Source organism: Salvelinus fontinalis, chromosome 15, assembly GCF_029448725.1.
Source record: "Salvelinus fontinalis isolate EN_2023a chromosome 15, ASM2944872v1, whole genome shotgun sequence".
In the NCBI taxonomy this organism is placed as follows: Eukaryota; Metazoa; Chordata; class Actinopteri; order Salmoniformes; family Salmonidae; genus Salvelinus; species Salvelinus fontinalis.
Genome location: NC_074679.1, coordinates 31,495,582 through 31,516,522, shown reverse-complemented (window position 1 = coordinate 31,516,522; position 20,941 = coordinate 31,495,582). Strand labels below are relative to the sequence as shown.

Genomic DNA, 20,941 nt, shown 5'->3' with positions numbered 1-20,941 from the left:
TTTTGACATATCTTACATTACTCATCTCATATGTATATACTGTATTTTATACCATCTATTGCACCTTGTCTGTGCCGCTCGGCCGTCGCTCATCCATATATTTATATGTACATATTCTTATTCCATCCCTTTACATTTGTGTGTATTAGGTAGTTGTTGTGAAATTGTTAGATTACTTGTTAGATATTACTGCATGGTCGGAACTAGAACCACAAGCATTTCGCTACACTGGCATTAACATCTGCTAGCGTATGTGTATGTGACCAATAAAATTAGATTTGATTTGAATTTGTTATAGACCTACAGCCAGTGTGCCTATTTCAGTTACTGTTCTATTTATCCATGTACTTAAATTAGGAATATTCAGTTCATTCATGGTTACAGTGAAACTCATGAGCTCGATATCAAAGGTGCATGTTAACAGCTTATCTTGAATAAGACTTTAAGCAGGATATGAGCTACTATCCGGAATACTGTGCGCATGTGAACGTGGTCACCAAGACATTGGAGCAACGTTGGGAGCAAGGCACGGAGGCAGGCAACCGTCTGTCTAAAGAGACTACACTAACATGATTGCTTGGTGGGCCAACCTGATAAGGATCACCGACAAGGAAATAACAACATTGCCAAGTGATGATGACCTAGGGGGTTGGACAACTAAATTTTCAGAAAGTGTGTCTGGCAGGTCCTCTAGATAGTATTTCAATCTTGTCATAACTCCTGTTTATAATCTACTACCATGGCATGCTTTGTATCACTGTACTCTGATCTGGTTTGTCAAGTTTCTGTAGTATTAGGTGTATATTCACTCCTGTGAACTTTCAGGAAAAATTGTCTGTCGTTACTTGACAATCCTGATTCACAGTTCTGTGGTGAATTCATTACAATGATTCTGTTGCAAAACATTGTCTGTTGTAAAAGGTTTTGCGACAGAAACCATTTACTCCAAATGCTCTTCAAAGTGATATAAAAGCTGCTGGGTTCTTAAAGGTCCAATGCATTTCTGGGTAACAATTATGTACCTCACTGTGATTTCTCAAGCAAGAATGTTGTTTTTCACAATTCCTGACATTTAATCTGAGTAAAAATTCCCTGTCTTAGGTCATTTAGGATCATCACTTTCTTTTAAGAATGTGAAATGTCAGAATAATAGTAGAGAGAATGATTTATTTCAGATTTAATTTCTTTCATCACATTCCCAGTGGGTCAGAAGTTTACATACACACAATTAGTATTTGGTAGCATTGCCTTTAAATTGTTTAACTTGGGTCAAATGTTTCGGGTAGCCTTCCACAAGCTTCCCACAATAATTTGGGTGAATTTCGGCCCATTCCTCCGGACACAGCTTGTGTAACTGAGTCAGGTTTGTAGGCCTCCTTGCTCACACAAGCTTTTTCAGTTCTGCCCACAAATGTTCTATAGGATTGAGGTCAGGGCTTTGTGATGGCCACTCCAATACCTTGACTTTGTTGTCCTTAAGCCATTTTGCCACAACTTTGGAAGTATGCTTGGGGTTATTGTCCATTTGGAAGACCCATTTGTGACAAAGCTTTAACTTCCTGACTGATGTCTTGAGATGTTGCCTCAATATATCCACATAATTTTCCTTTCTCATGATGCCATCTATTTTGTGAAGTACATGATACTACCACCCCCGTGCTTCACGGTTGGGATGGTGTTCTTTGGCTTGCAAGCGTCCCCCTTTTTCCTCCAAACATAACGATGGTCATTATGGCCAAACAGTTCTCGTTTTGTTTCATCAGACCAGAGGACATTTCTCCAAAAAGTACCATCTTTGTCCCCATGTGCAGTTGCAAACCGTAGTCTGGCTTTTTTGTGGCGGTTTTGGAGCAGTGGCTTTTTCCTTGCTGAGCGGCCTTTCAAGTTATGTTGATATAGGACTCATTTTACTGTGGATATAGATACTTTTGTACCTGTTTCCTCCAGCATCTTCACAAGGTCCTTTGCTGCTGTTCTGGGATTGATTTGCACTTTTCGCACCAAAGTACGTTAATCTTTAGGAGACAGACCGCGTCTCCTTGATGACGGCTGCGTGGTATGACGGCTGCGTGGTCCCATGGTGTTTATACTTGCGTACTATTGTTTCTACAGAAGAACGTGGTACCTTCAGGCATTTGGAAATTGCTCCCAAGGATGAACCAGACTTGTGGAGGTCTTTTTCTGAGGTCTTGGCTGACTTCAACTGTATAAGCACAGGTAAAAACACATTTCTGACTACACTGGGTCTTTAAATGGAAATTAGTTAATTTTAAATGTATGGTTTCCACATGTTGCTATTCCAGTCTGAATTTCCTGTGACTTGTTTGGGACACATCTATAAATTATGGATTCTTCCATGCTCTGAAGTGGAGTGAAGTCTGCAGACTTCCTTAACTTCATCCAGCAGCTAATCTTTATTTTAGAGAGACAATACTTAACTGTAGCTTCCATTTTAAGAACAAAACGAAACTTAACAGCATTTGGGGTAGCATAAATGGTTTCTGTTCAAAACGTTTTGCAACAGTATCGTCGTAATGAAGGCCCCCTGGTTTCACTCAACACACATACGCACAGGAGTGTTTATGAACGGCAGTGCTTACAATGCCTTCGGAAAGTATTCAGATCCCTTGACCCTCCACATTTTGTTACTTTACAGCTTTATTCTAAAATGGATTAAATACAAATTTTCAGCAATCTACACACAATACCCCATAATGACAAAGCGACTTAAGGTTTAACTTTTTTTGCAAATGTATTAAAAAGAAAAAACAATTATGTAAATAAGTATTCAGACCCTTTGCTATGAGAATCAAAATTGAGCTCAGGTGCATCCTGTTTCCCTTGATCATCCTTGAGATGTCTCTACAACTTGATTGGAGTCTACCTGTGGTAAATTCAATTGATTGGACATGATTTGGAAAGAGACGCAGCTGTCTTGATAAGGTCCCACAGTTGACAGTGCATGTCAGAGCAAAAACCAAGCCATGAGGTCGAAGGAATTGTCCGTAGAGGTCCGAGACAGGATTGTGTCGAGGCACAGATCTGGGGAAGGGTACCAAAAAATGTCTGCAGCATTGAAGATCCCCAAGAACAAAGTGGCCTCCATCATTCTTAAATGGAAGAAGTTTGGAACCATCAAGACTCTTCCTAGAGCTGGCCACCCAGACAAACTGAGCGATTGGGGGAGAAGGGCTTTGGTGGGGGAGGTGACCAAGAACCCGATGGTCACTCTGACAGAGCTCTGGAGTTCATCTGTGGAGATGGTTGTCCTTCTGGAATGTTCTCCCATCTCTGCAGCTCTACAGTGGCCAGACGGAGCCTCTCCACTAAAATTCACAGAACAGCCCGCTTGGAGTTTGCCAAAAGACACCATAAAAGGCACATGGTGGCATTATGCTTTGGAAGTTTTTCAGCGGCAGGGACGTCTATCGAGGGAAAGTTTTTTTAAAATTACAATTTAAAATGTAACCTTTTATTTTACTAGGCAACATTCAGTTAAGAAAAAAATCAATTTTACAATGGCGGCCTACCGGGAACAGGGGGGTAAGTGCCTTGTTCAGGTGCAGAACGGCAGATGTTTACCTTGCCCAAGAATTCGATCCAGCAACCTTTCGGTTACTGGCTAATGCTTTAACCACTAGGCTACCTGCCACCCTAGAGTAATCCTTGATGAAAACCTGCTCCAGAGCGCTCAGGACCTCAGACTAGGGCGAAGGTTCATTCTGCAACAGGACAACGACCCTTCGCTCTCAGCCAAGACAATGTAGGAGTGGCTTTGGGACAAGTCTTTGAATGTCCTTGATTGGCCCAGCAAGAGCCCGGACTTGAACCCGATCTAACCTGACAGAGCTTGAGATGATCTGAAGAGAAGAATGGGAGAAACACCCCAAATACAGGTCTTCCAAGCTTGTAGCTTCATACCCAAGAAGACTCAAGGCTGTAATCGTTGCCAAAGGTGCTTCAACAAAGTACTGAGTAAAGGGTCTGAATACTTATGTAAATGTATTAAAAATACAATTATCACATTTGCAAAAATGTTGTCATTATGGGGTATTGTGTGTTGATTGCTGAGGGGAAAAAACAACCGTTTAATACATTTTAGAATAAGGCTGTAACGTAACAAAATGTGGGGGGGAATATCAAGTGGTCTGAATATTTTCCGAAGGCACTATCTCCATTAATATGTATTAACATATGTGTAATAAACATTTAGAATTTCTTTACTACACGCACTCTGTCCGGTTTTTATAAAAAAATTCTACACAGTGCGAACTCAGGTGGATTAGGTAGGGATTTACGCTCTGGTTCTGTGTGTGTGTGTTCACCACTGTACTGTTCTCTCATTTTACTGCTTAACAACTGGACTACACACACACACACACACCATGCTTGTGCATTCAGCCTTACTTACACACACGTAAGAGGTGTCACTTGCCTCACTCCACATGACCTGCCTGAGAACCACTAGGCCCCAGTCATTCAAAACTATACTAAATAAAAAATATAAACCAACATGTATAGTGTTGGTTTCATGTTTTGAAATAAAACATCCCAAAAATGTTCCATAGTCACAATAAGCTTCTCTCAAATTTTCTGCACATTTTTCCTTTGCCAAGATAATACATCCACCTGACAGGTATGGCATATCAAGAGCTGAATAACAGCTTGATCATTACACAGGTGCACCTTGTGCTGGGGACATTAAAGGGCTACTCTAAAATGTGCAGTTTTGTCACCTAACACAATGCCACAAGTGTCTCAAGGTGAGGGAGTGTGCAACTTGCAAGCTGACTGCAGGAATGTCCAACAGAGCTGTTGCCACATAATCGGATGTTAATTTCTCTACCATAAGCCGCCTCCAACATCATTTTGGAGAATTTGACAGTACATCCAACCGGCCTCAATCTCAGACCACGTGTAACCACGCCAGCCCATGACCTCCACATCTGTCTTCACCTGTGGGGTGGAGGGGGGGGGGGGGGGGGGGTTCTGTCTATAATAAAGCCCTTTTGTGATAAACTCATTCCGATTGGCTGGGCCTGGCTCCCAAGTGGGTGGGCCTATGCCCTCCCAAGCCCAACCATGGCTGAGCCCTTGCCCAGTAATGTGAAATCCATAGATTTTAAATTGTTGCATGTTGCGTTTTCTATTTTTGTTCAGTATACAATCTGGAAGTGTCTAGGTTAAACAATGTTCGGACTGTACCGTGAGAGAGCACGTCTTAGCTTACGCCTGAACCCCAAGAGATGCTGGTTAGTTTTACAACCTGGCTCATAGTTCGTAACAACTAGCATGTCATGCAAATAATTTAACAATGTAGGCTACTAGTTTGGAAAAACTTTATTTTTCTCTGGGTCCCTCAGCTGTTGCACTTCTTGTGGCACACCTGATTCAACCATGAAAAGGCCTTGATGATTAGTTGACTAGTTGAATCTGTTCTAGTGCTGGGACAGAACAGAAATGTTAAGTCTGGCTTTTCCCAGAAGAATGGATTTTGAAACACAGAGTTGTTTGGCTGTCTGCTTTGAGTATCACTATACTCATCTTATGACCCACTTTGGTATGTTTCAGTGCTGGTTGTCATACTGAGCCACAGCTGTAGCCATGGATGCCAAAGCTAACGACAGCACCTTCCCCAGTTTTGGAGACTTGGATGAGTTCCTCACCAAGCATGACTCCAATTTTGTGTGGCTCCTTGTGGGTAAGTGTTGAGGGAATTTTCTAGACTTGGGGGAGGGGGGGCAGTACCTGAGTTAGTGGGAGTGCAGGCTGCATTGAATCACAGCCATTTCTCACATTTGAGTTGATGAATGGGGAGCACTTAACTCTAAGTATACTGGTGTGAAGCCTCATTTAACACTATCATAACAATGATTTGAGGCATAGGATAAACCATCTACAGTGCTTTCTGAAAGTATTCAGACAGCCTCATTCTAAAATGGATCCAATAGTTCCCCCCCCCCCCCCCTCATCAATCTACACACAATACCCCATAATGACATAGCAACAACAGGTTTTTAGACATTTATGCAAATGTATAAAAAAAACGATCACATTTACATACAGTACCAGTCATTCAAGGGTTTTGCTTTATTCAGACCCTTTACTCAGTACTTTGTTGAAGCACCTTTGGCACCGATTACAGCATTGAGTCTTCTTGGGTATGACGCTACAAGCTTGTCACACCTGTATTTGAGCACACCTGAGTTTCTCCCATTCTTCTCTGCAGATCCTCTCAAGCCCTGTCAGGTTATTTGGGGAGCGTTGCTGCACAGCTATTTTCAGGTCTCTCCAGAGATGTTTGATCGGGTTCAAGTCCGGGCTCTGGCTGGGCCGCTCAAGGACATTCAGAGACTTGTCCGGAAGCCACTCCTGCGTTGTCTTGGCTGTGTGCTTAGGGTCGTTGTCCTGTTGGAAGATAAACCTTCGCCCCAGTCTGAGGTCCTGAGTGCTCTGGAGCAGGTTTTCATCAAGGACCTTTCTGTATTTTGCGCCGTTCGTCTTCCCTCGATCCTGACTAGTCTCCCAGTCCCTGCCGCTGAAAAACTTCCCCAAGCATGGTGCTGCCACCACCGTGCTTCACCATAGGGATGGTGCAGGTTTCCTACAGACGTGATGCATGGCATTCAGGCCAAAAAGTTCAGTCTTGGTTTCATCAGAGTGCTTTAGGTGCTTTTTGGCAAACTCCAAACGGGCTGTCGTGCATTTTACTGAAGAGTGGCTTCCGTCTTGCCTGATTGGTGGAGTGCCCCAAGGATGGTTGTCCTTCTGCAAGGTTCTCCCATCTCCACAGAGGAACTATAGAGCTCTGTCAGAGTGAACATCGGGTTCTTTGTCACCTCCCTGACCAAGGACCTTCTCCCCCGATTGCTCAGTTTGGCCCGGGCGGCCAGCTCTAGGAAGAGTCTTGGTGGTTCCAAACTTCTTCCATTTAAGAATAATGGAGGCCACAGGTGTTCTTGGGGACATTCAATGCTGCAGAATATTTTTGGTACCCTTCCCCAAATCTGTGCCTCGACACAATCTTGTCTCAGAGCTCTACAGACAATTCCTTCGACCTCATGTGGGACCTTATATAGACAGGTGTGCGCCCTTCCAAATCATGTCCAATCAATTGAATTTACCACAGGTGGACTCCAATAAAGTTGTAGAAACATTCCAAGGATGATCAATGGAAACAGGATGCACCTGAGCTCAATTTAAAGTCTCATAGCAAAGGGTCTGAATACTTATGTAAATACGTTTAAAAATATATATGTAACTGTGCAAAAAAATATATAAACCTGTTTTTGCTTTGTCATTATGGGGTATTGTGTGTATATTGAGGAAATGCTCTGTTTTCTCTTTCAGCCACCATTCTGTCCTGTGGATGGATCATCTACCTGACCTACTACAACTCCCGCAACATCGGCCTCATCTTAACCCTCATCATCAACAGACTCTGCAAGAATGGCTACATTCACATCGGTGAGTGCAAATATGAAGCTTGCAGACGTGTTATGGTGAAACTTGCCTGAGATTTGCAGAAGCAGACTTAAAATTTTATTGGTCACATACACATGGTTAGCAGATGTTAATTCGAGTGTAGCGAAATGCTTGTGCTTCTAGTTCCGACCATGCAGTAATATCTAACAAGTAATCTAACAATTTCACAACAACTACCTTTTACACACAAGTGTAAAGGAATGAATAAGAATATGTATATATAAATAAATGGATGAGCAATGACTGAACAGCATAGGCAAGATGCAGTAGATGGTATAGAGTACAGAAAATACATATGAGATGAGTAATGTAGGGTATGTAAACATTATATAAAGTGGCATTGTTTGAAGTGACTAGTGATACATTTATTACATCCAATTTTTTATTATTAAAGTGGCTAGAAATTTGAGTCAGTATGTTGGCAGCAGCCACTCAATGTTAGTGATGGCTGTTTAACAGTCTGATGGACTTGAGATAGAAGCTGTTTTTCAGTCTCTCGGTCCCAGCTTTGATGCACCTGTACTGACCTCGCCTTCTGGATGATAGCGGGGTGAACAGGCAGTGGCTCGGGTGGTTGTTGTCCTTGATGATCTTTTTGGCCATCCTGTGACATCGGGTGGTGTAGGTGTCCTGGAGGGCAGGTAGTTTGCCCCCGGTGATGCGTTGTGCAGACCGCGCTACCCTCTGGAGAGCCTTACGGTTGTGGGCGGAGCAGTTGCCATACCAGGCGGTGATACAGCCCAACAGGATGCTCTGTTTTGTGCGTATTGTGCGTCTGTAAAAGCTTGTGTGTTTTTGGTGACAAGCCAAATTTCTTCAGCCTCCTGATGTTGAAGAGGCGCTGTTGCTCTTTCTTCACCACGCTGTCTGTGTGGGTGGACCATTTCAGTTTGTCTGTGATGTGTACACCGAGGAACTTAAAACTTTCAACCTTCTCCACTACTGTCCCGTCGATGTGGATAGGGGGGTGCTCCCTCTGCTGTTTCCTGAGGTCCACGATCATCTCCTTTGTTTTGTTGACGTTGAGGGTGAGGTTATTTTCCTGACACCACACTCCGAGGGCCCTCACCTCCTCCCTGTAGGCCGTATTGTCATTGTTGGTAATCAAGCCTACCAGTGTAGTGTCATCTGCAAACTTGATGATTGAGTTGAAGGCGTGCATGGCCACGCAGTCATGGGTGAACAGGGAGTACAGGAGAGGGCTGAGAACGCACTCTTGTGGGGCCCTAGTGTTGAGGATCAGCGGGGTGGAGATGTTGTTTCCTACCCTCACCACCTGGGGGCGTCCCGTCAGAAGTTCAGGACCCAGTTGCACAGGGCGGGGTTGAGACTAGAGGTCAACCGACTTATGATTTTTCAACGCCGATACCGATTAATCGGCCGATTTAAAAAAAAATATATAATAATAAAAAAAAAAAAAAAAAAAAAATAATAATAATAATAATAAAAAAAATAACTATATATTTTTTATATATACATATATTTCTTATAATGACAATTACAACAATACTGAATGAACACTTATTTTAACCTAATATAATACGTCAATAAAATAAATTTAGTCTCAAATAAATAATGAAACATGTTCAATTTGGTTTAAATAATGCAAAAACAAAGAGTTGGAGAAGAAAGTAAAACTGCAACATGTGCCATGTGCTCTGCTCTACATGAGTTCCTTTTAACATGAGTCTTCAATATTCCCAGGTAAGAAGTTTTATGTTATAGTTATTATAGGACTATTTCTCTCTATACCATTTGTATTTCATAAACCTTTGACTATTGGATGTTCTAATAGGTACTTTAGATTTGCCAGCCTAATCTCAGGAGTTGATAGGCTTGAAGTCAAAACGGCGCAATGCTTGAAGCACAGCGAAGAGCTGCTGGGTAATTGACAAAAGTGCTGTTTGAATGAATGCTTACGAGCCTGCTGCTGCCTACCACCGCTCAGTTAGACTGCTCTATCAAATCATAGACTTAATTATAATATAATAGCACACAGAAATACGAGCCTTATTAAGTCATTAATATGGTCAAATCTGGGAACTATCATTTCGAAAACAAAACGTTTATTCTTTCAGTGAAATAAGGAACCGTTCCATATTTGATCTAACGGGTGGCATCCATAAGTCTAATAATTGTGGTTACATTGCACAACCTTCACTGTTATGTCATAATTATGTAAAATTTTGGCAAATTAATTATGGTCTTTGTTAGGAAGAAATTGTCTTCACACAGTTCGCAACGGGCCAGGCGGCCCAAACTGCTGCATGTACCCTGACTCTGCTTGCACAGAACGCAAGAAAAGTGACACAATTTCCCTAGTTAATAGAAATTCATGTTAGCAGTCAATATGAACTAAATATGCAGGTTTAAAAATATATACATACTTGTGTATTGATTTTAAGAAAGGCATTGATGTTTATGGTTAGGTACACATTGGTGTGCAACGACAGTGCTTTTTTCGCGAATGTGCTTGTTAAATCACCCGTTTGGCGAAGTAGGCTGTGATTCAATGATAAATTAACAGGCACCGCATCGATTATATGCAACGCAAGACAAGCTAGATAAACTATTAATATCATCAACCATGTGTAGTTAACTAGTGATTATGTTAAGATTGATTGTTTTTTTGTAAGATAAGTTTAATGCTAGCTAGCACCTTACCTTGGATACTTGCTGCACTCGCATAACAGGTAGTCAGCCTGCCACCCAGTCTCCTCGTGGAGTGCAATGTAATTGGCCATGATCGGTGCCCAAAAATGCAGATTACTGATTGTTATGAAAACTTGAAATCGGCCCTAATAAATCGTCCATTCCGATTAATCGGTCGACCTCTAGAAGAGATCCAGGGTCTTGAGCATAATGACGATTTTGGAGGGTAATATGGTATTAAATGCTGAGCTGTAGTCGATGAACAGCATTCTTACTTAGGTATTCCTCTTGTCCAGATGGGTTAGGTTAGTGCAGTGCTTCTCAATTATTTTCTGTAACGCCCCCCCCCCCCCCCCCCCCCTAGGGAGAAGTAAACATTTTGCGCCCCCCAACTCTCCGCCGAGACTGTAAATAGTATCATTTGTCTATAAAATTGTTATGAGTACACCTCTGCATAACATTGTATCCTTATTAACATTAAAGAAAAGAAAAAAGAAAGAAACAGATCAATTTACAACAAAGAATAACTTTATTAACATTGTTTTTTAGTCTGTAACAGAAAAGACTTAAAGTGCATCAATTTGCCGGAAATGTAAAAAAAAATCAAGCCTTATTTAAACTGTAAACATTTTTTGACCATTTGATACTGAAAAATAAAATAAAATATAATCAATAAATAATAATAAATTCAAATTGATCAGCAACATTAACTCAGGAGCACAATATATGAAACACTTTGACCTATAAAACAAAAATGAATAAAATCAAAATGAGGAAGTCAGGATTAATGGCTACAATGAGCACGTTTTGCAGAGCACAGCTTTTCGAAGCGGGGTTTGAAGCATGATACTGCAACTCTCAGCTCCTGCTCAATGTCTAGCTGGGACCTGATGACAGAGACCATGTCTAATGCTGCAGGCAGTATCAGCTCCTCTGCTATGGAGTGTTTTTTTGTTGTTGCACTGAGTAATTTGGTACGCCACCTTATATGATGCTAACAGTGCTCGCTGGTTTACTGAAGTAGCATTAACAAAGCGGGACGATTGTTGGCAATATTCGGCACGTTTTCGCTGAAAAACCTCAAGCGGCTTATCAGAGTGATTGGGGTGTAATGTCTTAAAGCGACGCCTTAATTTATTTGGCTTCATGCTGTCCGCTGCCAACATTTTTAGACACAGTAAACATACCGGTCTTTCCTCGTCTCCCACCGTAGTCACAGTGAAGCCAAACGCTACATACGCGTCGTCATATTTCCTCGTCTTAGCTTTCGGGAGACTTACGTTTGTCTCATTATCTCCGTCTTCTCTCCGCCTTTTCATCGCTGTTAAATATTTTTCCATGGTGTCTCTGGATTTGTTATCTGCACTTCATATCTCCTGCTCTGTGCTGTGTGCTCTTGTTTGGTGCTAAACGACTATCGCCCCACTATTTGAGAAGGACTGGGTTAGTGTGATTGCGATTGTGTCAACTGTGGACCTATTGGGGCGGTAAGCAAATTGGAGTGGGTCTAGGGTGTCAGGTAGTGTGGAGGTGATATGATCCTTGACTAGTCTCTCAAAGCAATTTATGATGACGGAAGTGAGTGCTATGGGGCGATAGTCGTTTAGCTCAGTTACCTTAGCTTTCTTGGGAACAGGAACAATTGTGGCCCTCTTGAAGCATGTGGGAACAGCAGACTGGGATAGGGATTGATTGACTTGGCTCCCAGTTGACCTAATATATGGAATTCAGTGTAAATAATCTGTTAGCGTGTCTGAAACGCGTTTTTAATCTGACTTACTCGGCTGAGTTTTAGCATCACTGTCTGTCCTTTCTCTCCATAGGCTCCTTCTCTTTCTCGGTGCTGTCGGGGAAGGTCATGTTCAGGGATGTGTACTTTATCAACAAAGACATGTCCATCAGGTGCTTACTTTTACACTATTCTGTTATGTATTCTGCTTTCTATATAATACATGCTTATATTCTAATACTATTTTATTATATTTCATGTATTTTGTGTTACAGAATACAAGATGGTTTCTTTATATTCCGTTGGTGGAAAATGTATAACCCTAAGCAGAAACAGCATGGTGAGTGGACTGTAGGAGAGACATAATGGTTTGGATTTGGATAGCAAGTCTATAGGTGTAGGAGTGGCGGGATGCCACAGGAAACTCAAATAGCTTGTACTCAGCAGTACTCTTCTCCATGATTCTTGACCATTCTTGACCAAAGTTACAGATGACCTTGTTCTCGTCTTCTGCAGACCCCAAAGCTGAGACCAGGCTCTACGTGACCGTAAATGGATTTGAGTTCCACGTTTACAACCGGACAGACCTCTATGCACGTCTAGAGGAGACCTTTGGGTTGGACCCCACCCTCATACCGCCCAAAAAAGACGAGGAAAGGGAAAGAGAGGAACGAGAAAAGAGCCTGGACAGTGTTAACATCAAAGGAGAGACTCCAGACCCATCGTCATCTTGGAGATCCCTCATCCCCGTCATCAAAGTCAACATCAGCACTGTGAGTTGCCTTTAGCTTAGCTACATATGAGACATCACGCCCACACACAAGTCAATGGTTAGGTTCTATGAAAGTGCACATATATATAATTCTCATCATCACCTCTGTGTGTATTTTTCCAGGGTCGCTTGGCATTCGGGAACCACCACCTCCCCCAGACGATATGTGTGAACTTTGAGGATGCCTTCCTGACATACGCCACCAAGCCCCCGTCCAGCCACCTAGACCAGTACATGCACATAGTCAAGGGCTCTCTAGAGAATGTCCGCGTCATGCTAGTACCCAGCCCACGCTATCTGGGCATGCAAAACGATGAGTGAGTTAACCTTCGATCTAATCCCAAACAGTTAACCCCTGACCCCATTACACGAGTATGCAAAACGAGAAGTGTTTAACATCTTAAGAGCCACATTAATAGTGGTATAGCAGTATTCTGAGATTCTGTGTTCTCCTCTATAGGCCGCCCAGACTGATGGGAGAAGGTTTTGTGGTCATGCAGTCCAATGATGTGGACATCTACTATTACCAGGATGAACCAGGTACGACCATAGTATGTAGAACTCTGGTCATGATGAATCGTGTAATATATGGGTGTATTGACACTGTTTCTACACTTGATTTTGGGTTTGACGTGGTTTCATGAATGTTCTTGTGTTTTGGAATGACTATTTATGTTTGTGTGTGTGTGTCAGGCCTGGTCCCAGAGGAGCAGGAGAGTGGGGATCCAGAGCTATGTGGAGAAGGAACCAAACTGCAGGATCTGCCTCCCTGCTGGGGTCTGGACATAGTCTGTGGGAAAGGAACTGACTTCAACTACGGGCCCTGGGCGGACAGGCAGAGGTACACACACACCACACACACACACACAATACTACTATACATAAAATCTAATTCGCTGTTCACCAGACTCAGCATTCTCTCCTGTGTGCAGCGACCATAAAAATAGAATGCCTAAGGGTTATATTTCTATATGCAGGGATTGCCTGTGGAAGTTCTTCCTACCGGCAGACTACCAGTCCATGGGTGTTACGGCGGTGGCTCAGCCCGGCAAACCCAGACAGATTCTGGCCTTTGAACTCCGCATGAACATAATCGCAGATGCCACCATAGACCTGCTCTTCACCAAAAGCAGGGTACCAGGAGAGCAGGCTTCTCACTCTGTTTCTCTCCTCTTCTATTCTGTCTCTGTTTTTGATAGTATTAGATCATGACAGATCTAAATAGCTCTAAACTGTTATATTCCATTCCACAATGGGATCATGTGTTTCTCTAAATATGTGATCTATTGATTTTCCTGCTCTTAGGAAACCAATGCCATACATGTGAATGTCGGAGCAGGCTCTTATCTGGAAGTGAACATCCCCATGACTGTGGGGGAGACTGGTGAGTGGACAGTGAGAAAGAACTGAGGTTAGAAGAAAAGTGGATGACTGTGTCTATGGTTACAGGGTAAGAAGCCGGTGCGATGCCATGAAATCATGCATTAATCATGACAATATTACCATCACCAAACTTCAACTGTCAGCATTTGTTTGACCCTCTCTCCCTAGGCTACTCTCCCACCATCAAAGGCCAGCTGCTCCATGTCGACACAACCACCAGCATGCAGTACAGGACTCTGCTGGAGGCTGAGATGCTGGCTGTAAGTACAGCACAGTAGGAATCTGCAAGGGTCCAATTCAGCCATATCCAGAGTTTCCATTACACATTTTTTTAATGAGTGATTGAATCAAAACTGTGTACAAATGAATTACCAAACCCTTGATGAGTTAAATCAGGTGTGTTAGTGCACCTCCTTGTGAACATGAAAGCATGTTGACATGATTGTTGCCTCTGACACTTCTCCCCTTAGTTCCATGTGATTGCCAGCTATCCCAGTGTGTGGAACATGCCCCAGTCCTGGAACTGTGAGATAGAGGTGTACAAGGCCACCTATCACTTTATTTACGCCCAGAAAAACTTCTTCACAGGTAAGACCTTCTCTCAATCTGTTTATAGGGCGATTCCACACCAGCTTAGTCCGAAAATATTTGTGGTATCTGAGATTTTTCTTGGCCATTCTCACATAGTTACTTCTTTGGGAGCAAGGATTTTTGACATGCTTTTTACATTTGTATCACTAAGTAGCCATTTTATTCTCTTTTTAGAGCTATACATGTAAGACCCTATGATCTGTGAACCGTACAGGGTACAGACATCTTGGTATTATTGTTCTCTCAAATATGGAGTATGTCTAGATTCTGAAATAAAAATTCGGACTTTAATTTATTCAATATTTAAAATATCAATCTCTCAAAATGGCCCTTTTTTATTTTGCTTATTTTTAGACATATTGTTTGTAACAATATACTCTTCAAACACGTAACATTTCCAGAGTGGGCTCTCTAGTACTTTTAAAGGGAAATTTCATCGCTGCTTAATTTCACTATATACAGTGCCTTCGGAAGGTATTATTTTTTTAGTTAATTAGTTAAGAACAAATTCTTATTTACAATGTTGGTCTAGGAACAGTGGGTTAACTGCCTTGTTCAGGGGTAGAACGACAGATTTTTACCTCAACAGCTCAGGGATTCGATCTAGCAACCTTTCGGTTACTGGCCCAACACTCTAACCACTAGGCTACCTATAGGTATTCAGACTCCTTTGACAAAGCGAAAACTGTTTTTGGAAATGTTTAGATATGTAAATAAGTTCTGTTTTAATACATAAGTATTCAGTCCCTTTGCTATGAGACTTGAAATTGAGCTCAGGTGCATCCTAATTCCATTGATCTTCCTTGAGATTTTTCTACAACTTGATTGGAGTCCACCTGTGGTAAATTCAATTGATTGGACATGATTTGGAAGGGCACACACCTGTCTATATAAGGTCCCACATGAGGTCGAAGGAATTGTCTGTAGAGCTCTGAGACAGGATTGTGTCGAGGCACAGATTTGGGGAAGGGTACTAAAACATTTCTGCAGCATTGAAGGTCCCCAAAAACACAGTGGCCTTCATCATTCTTAAATGGAAGAAGTTTGGAACCACCAAGACTCTTCCTAGAGCTGGCCGCCCGGGCCAAACTGAGCAATCGGGGGAGAAGGGCCTTGGTCAGGGAGGTTATCAAGAAACTGATGGTCACTGACAGAGCTCCAGAGCTCCTCTGTGGAGATGGGAGAACCTTCCAGAAGGACAACCATCTCTGCAGCTCACCAGTGGCCAGACGGAAGCCTCTCCTCACTTAAAAGGCACACGACAGCCCTCTTGGAGTTTGCCAAAAGGCACCTTAAGACTATGAGAAACAACATTCTCTGGTCTGATGAAACCAATATTGAACTCTTTGGCCTGAATGCCAAGCATCACGTCTGGAGGAAACCAGGCACCATCCCTACGGTGAAGCATGGGTGGCAGCATCATGCCGTGGGGATGTTTTTCAGCGGCAGGGACTGGGAGACGAGTCAGGATTGAGGCAAAGATGAACGGATCAAAGTACAAAGAGATCCTTCATGAAAACCTGCTCCAGAGACCTTAGACGACACTAAGCTCTCAGCCAAGAAAACACAGGAGTGGTTTTGGGACAAGTCTCAATGTACTTGAGTGACCCAGCAAGAGCCCGGACTTGAACCCGATCGAACATCTCTGGAGAGACCTGAAAAAAAGCTGTGCAGCAACGCTTCCCATCCAAACTGACAGAGCTTCAGGATCTGAAGAGAAGAATGGGAGAAACACCCCAAATACAGGTGTACCAAGCTTGTAGCGTCATACTCAAGAAGACTCAATGCTGTAATCGCTGCCAGAGGTGTTTCAACAAAGTACTGAGTGAAGGATCTGAATACTTATGTAAATGTGATATTTATACATTTGCAAAAATGTCTAAAAACCTTTTTGTGCTTTGTCATTATGGGGTATTGTGTGTAGATTAATGAGATTTATTTTTTAAAATCAATTTTAGAATAAGGCGTAATAAAATGTGGAAAAAGTCAAGTGGTCTGAATACTTTCCGAAGGCACTATCTCCATTAATATTTATTAATAATAAGCATTTATTTCCTCACTACACGCAAATACGAGCGTTTTTACATCTCACGGGTAGAAACGGGCCAGCTACAAACCACAATGTCCAGAATTCCTAGGGATTTCAGATGTCCAGGACCGCCCATGTCCAGGACCGCCCGTGGAGGTGTGAGAAATATAGAAATGTCTGTTTTGTAGCCAGCACTTTCAGCCAGAGGATTTCTGACGGAACTGAAGTCTCAACTGATGGGGTTGCCATGTCGTCGAACGTTGAAAAGTGATGCTATTCTATCGATTTTCCCCTTCACTTCAAAGAGGGAGCTAACCGATCAGCCAAGAAGTCAAGCTGAGGTAACGCAGCTAATGTTACCAAGCTAACTAGTTAGCAAACAAATTTGTTTATCTAAACCAAAATCTAGCTAGCTAGCTTTCATAATACGCTGGCCATACATTCCAAAGCATATCAATGTATTTAGGCAGCTGCCATCTGGCAATGTGATTTAACGTTGCAAGCTAACGTCAGCTTCCTTAGGTTAGGTAAGCGAACCATTAGCTAGATAAAGACTTCCGCAGAGGCTGACTTGACTGTGTTCTATTAGAGTCCGATCCCATCAACATCTGCAAAGATATCAGCACCAGGAGCTAGTGTAAGTCTCCTAAAATCTAACTTAAATCTTTCCATGACTCCATGATGAGCAAATAAATATATTGGAGCTAGGCATAAACATGGTCCGTGTCTTGTTGGTGTGTTTACAATGAGGCTACAACTTCTACTGTAGTTCTCTGTATTATTGTTCATGCAGGGCTTGAAGTCTAAATGTGAGCAAAGGAGGGGATGGTGTGGTTGACTGACTGGTGTCTGTTGGGGGTGGGTGTGTAAAGGTTAGTATGCATGATCTATTGACATGAGAGGGGTGGGTGGATGTAGTTCGTTGCTTTGAGTGTGTATTGATGGGGGAAAAGTAGTAAAATGTTGGTTAATCACTGACTACTGAGTGTCCTACAGACTAACCCTGCTACTGATGACAATAACCTTGACACCAGCTTTAGTAGTACAGAACCTGTAGACCCATTTAGATGAAAGCTTTCAGCTTGGAATAAACTCAAGATCAACATCATCTTACTTTGAAACCAGCCAGGACAGCCAAAGGTATTTATAAAAGCACAATACCCTCTTGAGAAAACAAAATCACCAATACACTAAACTGTCTACAAAACAAGTGCTTCTCAAACTTTTCTTACCCTTGCAGTCAGTTCTGTGGCATGTGGGAGAGTGGCTGTTGGTATACTCTTCTAGCTTGTCTACTCAACAGCACAACTGTAGGTGCTTATACACAGCTAGACTGCCTACAAGTCAAGCAAAACGCATACTAGTCTACTGTGCCCTTATTTGTTTACAGATGAACATGGTCTATTGTATGGTTACACATCCTCATGATCAGTCTTCATGTCTTTCCAGGAGACTTGCAGTACACACAAATCTTCTGCAAGAGGTCGAAGCAGTGTGCGGTGAAGAAAGTGTACGAGAGGCTTGTCCACCTGGTTGTGGAGTGCAGAAAGGACCAGATGGTTCTCTTCAAGGAGCCAGAGTCAAAGCCCCCCCCAAACCCAACATAGCCAAAGCTTGCTAAAACAGTTGCCATTACCCATCACAAGAAGATGTTAACCATCTGAAGAAGATTCTGGAACCTTCCTGGAACATTCAACCAAAATTGTGGTATATATATTGCAAGCTGTTGTCAGTGGTGATTTTAGCATGTTAAATCTTGGTGGGGCAAAGAAATATATATTTTTTATGCATGCCAGCAAAGCCACTACACAACACAACGTCAAACAATACATTAATTGCACTAGAGAGGACTAAGACTGAATCCTACTACACCGGCTTTGACGCTCGTCGGATGTGGCAGGGCTTGCAAACTATTACGGACTACAAAGGGAAACCCAGCTGCGAGCTGCCCAGTTGCGAGCTGCCCAGTGACGCGAGCCTACCAGCCTACCAATACCTTTTTATGCTCGCTTCAAGGCAAGCAACACTGAAGCATGCATGAGAGCACCAGCTGTTCTGGACGACTGTGATCACGCTCTCGGTAACCGATTTGAGCAAGACCTTTAAACAAGTCAACATTCACAAAGCCGTGGGGCCAGACGGATTACCAGGACGTGTACTCAAAGCATGCGCGGACCAACTGGCAAGTGTCTTCACTGACATTTTCAAACTCTCCCTGACTGAGTCTGTAATAGCTGCATGTTTCAAACAGACCACCATAGTCCTTGTGCCCAAGGAAGCGAAGGTAACATCCCTAAATGATTACGCCTCGTAGCACTCACGTCGGTAGCCATGAAGTGCTTTGAAAGGCTGGCCATGGCTCACATCAACACCATCATCCCGGAAACCCTAGACCCACTCCAATTCGCATACCGCCCCAACAGATGACGTAATCTTAAATCGCACTCCACATTGCCCTTTCCCACCTGGACAAAAGGAACACCTATGTGAGAATGCTGTTCATTGACTACAGCTCAGCGTTCAACACCATAGTGCCCACAAATCTCATCACTAAGCTAAGGACCCTGGGACCGAACACCTCCCTCTGCAGCTGGATCCTGGACTTCCTGACGGGCCGCCCCCAGGTGGGAAGGGTAGGCAAAAACACATCTTCCACGCTGATCCTCAACACTCAGGGGTGCATGCTTATTTCCCTCCTGTACTCCCTGTTTATCCACGACTGTGTGGCCAAACACGACTCCAACACCACCATTAAGTTTGCTGACGACACAACAGTGGTAGACCTGATCACAGACACCGATGAGACAGCCTATAGGGATGAGGTCAGAGACCTTGCAGTGTGGTGCCAGGACAACAATCTCTCCCTCAATGTGAGAAAGACAAAGTTTCTGATCTTGGACTGAGGTTTTTCCTAGCCACCGTGCTTCTACACCTACATTGCTTGCTTACACCTAACATCGACAGGGCTGTAGTGGAGTGGGTCGAGAGTTTCAAGTTCCTTGGTGTCCACATCACCAATAAACTATCATGGTCCAGACACAGCAAAACAGTTGCGAATAGGGCACGACAACACATTTTCCCCTTCAGGGTCCCCAGATTTTCAAAACGTTCTACAGCTGCACCATCGAGAACATCTTGACCGGTTGCATCACTGCCTGGAATGGCAACTGCTCGGCATCTCACCGTAAGGCACTACAGAGGATAGTGCGTAATGGCCAGTACATCACTGGGGTCAAGCTTCCTGCCATCCAGGACCTATATAATAGGCGGTTTCAGAGGAAGGCCCAAAAAATTGTTAAAGACTCCAGTCACCCAAGTCATAGACTATTCAATCAAATGTATTTTTTTTTAAATTATTATTATTATTTTTTTAAATAAATTTTATCCCCTTTTCTCCCCAATTTTCGTGGTATCCAATCGCTAGTAATTACTATCTTGTCTCATCGCTACAACTCCCGTACGGGCACGGGAGAGACGAAGGTCGAAAGCCATGCGTCCTCCGAGGCACAACCCAACCAAGCCGCACTGCTTCTTTAACACAGCGCGCCTCCAACCCGGAAGCCAGACGCACCAATGTGTCGGAGGAAACACTGTGCACCTTGCCCCCTTGGTTAGCGCGCACTGCGCCCAGCCCGCCACAGGAGTTGCTGGAGCGCGATGAGACAAGGAATTCCCTACCGGCCAAACCCTCCCTAACCCGGACGACGCTAGCCCAATTGTGCGTCGCCCCACGGACCTCCCGGTCGCGGCCGGCTGCGACAGAGCCTGGGGGCGAACCCAGAGACTCTGGTGGCGCAGTTAGCACTGCGATGCAGTGCCCTAGACCACTGCGCCACCCGGGAGGCCCAATCAAATGTATTTTTAAAGCCCTTGTTACATCAGCTGATGTCAAAGTGCTGTACAGAAACCCAGCCTAAAACCCCAAACAGCAAGCAATGTAGGTGTAGAAGCACGGTGGCTAGGAAAAACTCCCTAGAAAGGCCGGAACCTAGGAAGAAACCAGGCTATGAGGGGTGGCCAGTCCTCTTCTGGCTGTGTCAGGTGGAGGTTATAACAGAACATGGCCAAGATGTTCAAATGTTCATTGATGACCAGCAGGGTCAAATAATAATAATCATCACAGTGGTTGTAGAGAGTGCAACAGGCCAGCACCTCAGGAGTAAATGTCAGTTGGCTTTTCATAGCTGATCATTTAGAGAATCTTGCTCTCTCTAGAGAGTTGAAAACAGCAGGTCTGGGACAAGGTAGCACGTCCAGTGAACAGGTCAGAGTTCCATAGCCGCAAGCAGAACAGTTGAAA

General features: G+C 43.4%; 1 protein-coding gene across 17 annotated transcripts in view; it reads left to right on the top strand.

Moving 5' to 3' along the window:
* The window catches only part of LOC129811789 (bridge-like lipid transfer protein family member 1), a 148,432-nt gene that overhangs the window by 10,910 nt on the left and 116,581 nt on the right, over positions 1–20,941 (top strand). For 16 of the 17 annotated variants that reach the window (XM_055863402.1, XM_055863415.1, XM_055863407.1 and 13 more), the window contains exons 2-13: positions 5,572–5,701; positions 7,351–7,467; positions 11,961–12,039; positions 12,142–12,206; positions 12,383–12,639; positions 12,762–12,955; positions 13,099–13,178; positions 13,332–13,479; positions 13,616–13,772; positions 13,944–14,022; positions 14,190–14,281; positions 14,492–14,609. In XM_055863402.1, coding sequence (XP_055719377.1) covers positions 5,605–5,701; positions 7,351–7,467; positions 11,961–12,039; positions 12,142–12,206; positions 12,383–12,639; positions 12,762–12,955; positions 13,099–13,178; positions 13,332–13,479; positions 13,616–13,772; positions 13,944–14,022; positions 14,190–14,281; positions 14,492–14,609 — 1,483 coding nt within the window. In that variant the 5' untranslated portion in view covers positions 5,572–5,604. The remainder of the gene's footprint in view (positions 1–5,571; positions 5,702–7,350; positions 7,468–11,960; positions 12,040–12,141; positions 12,207–12,382; positions 12,640–12,761; positions 12,956–13,098; positions 13,179–13,331; positions 13,480–13,615; positions 13,773–13,943; positions 14,023–14,189; positions 14,282–14,491; positions 14,610–20,941) is intronic. The other variant, XM_055863410.1, reaches the window with a different exon arrangement.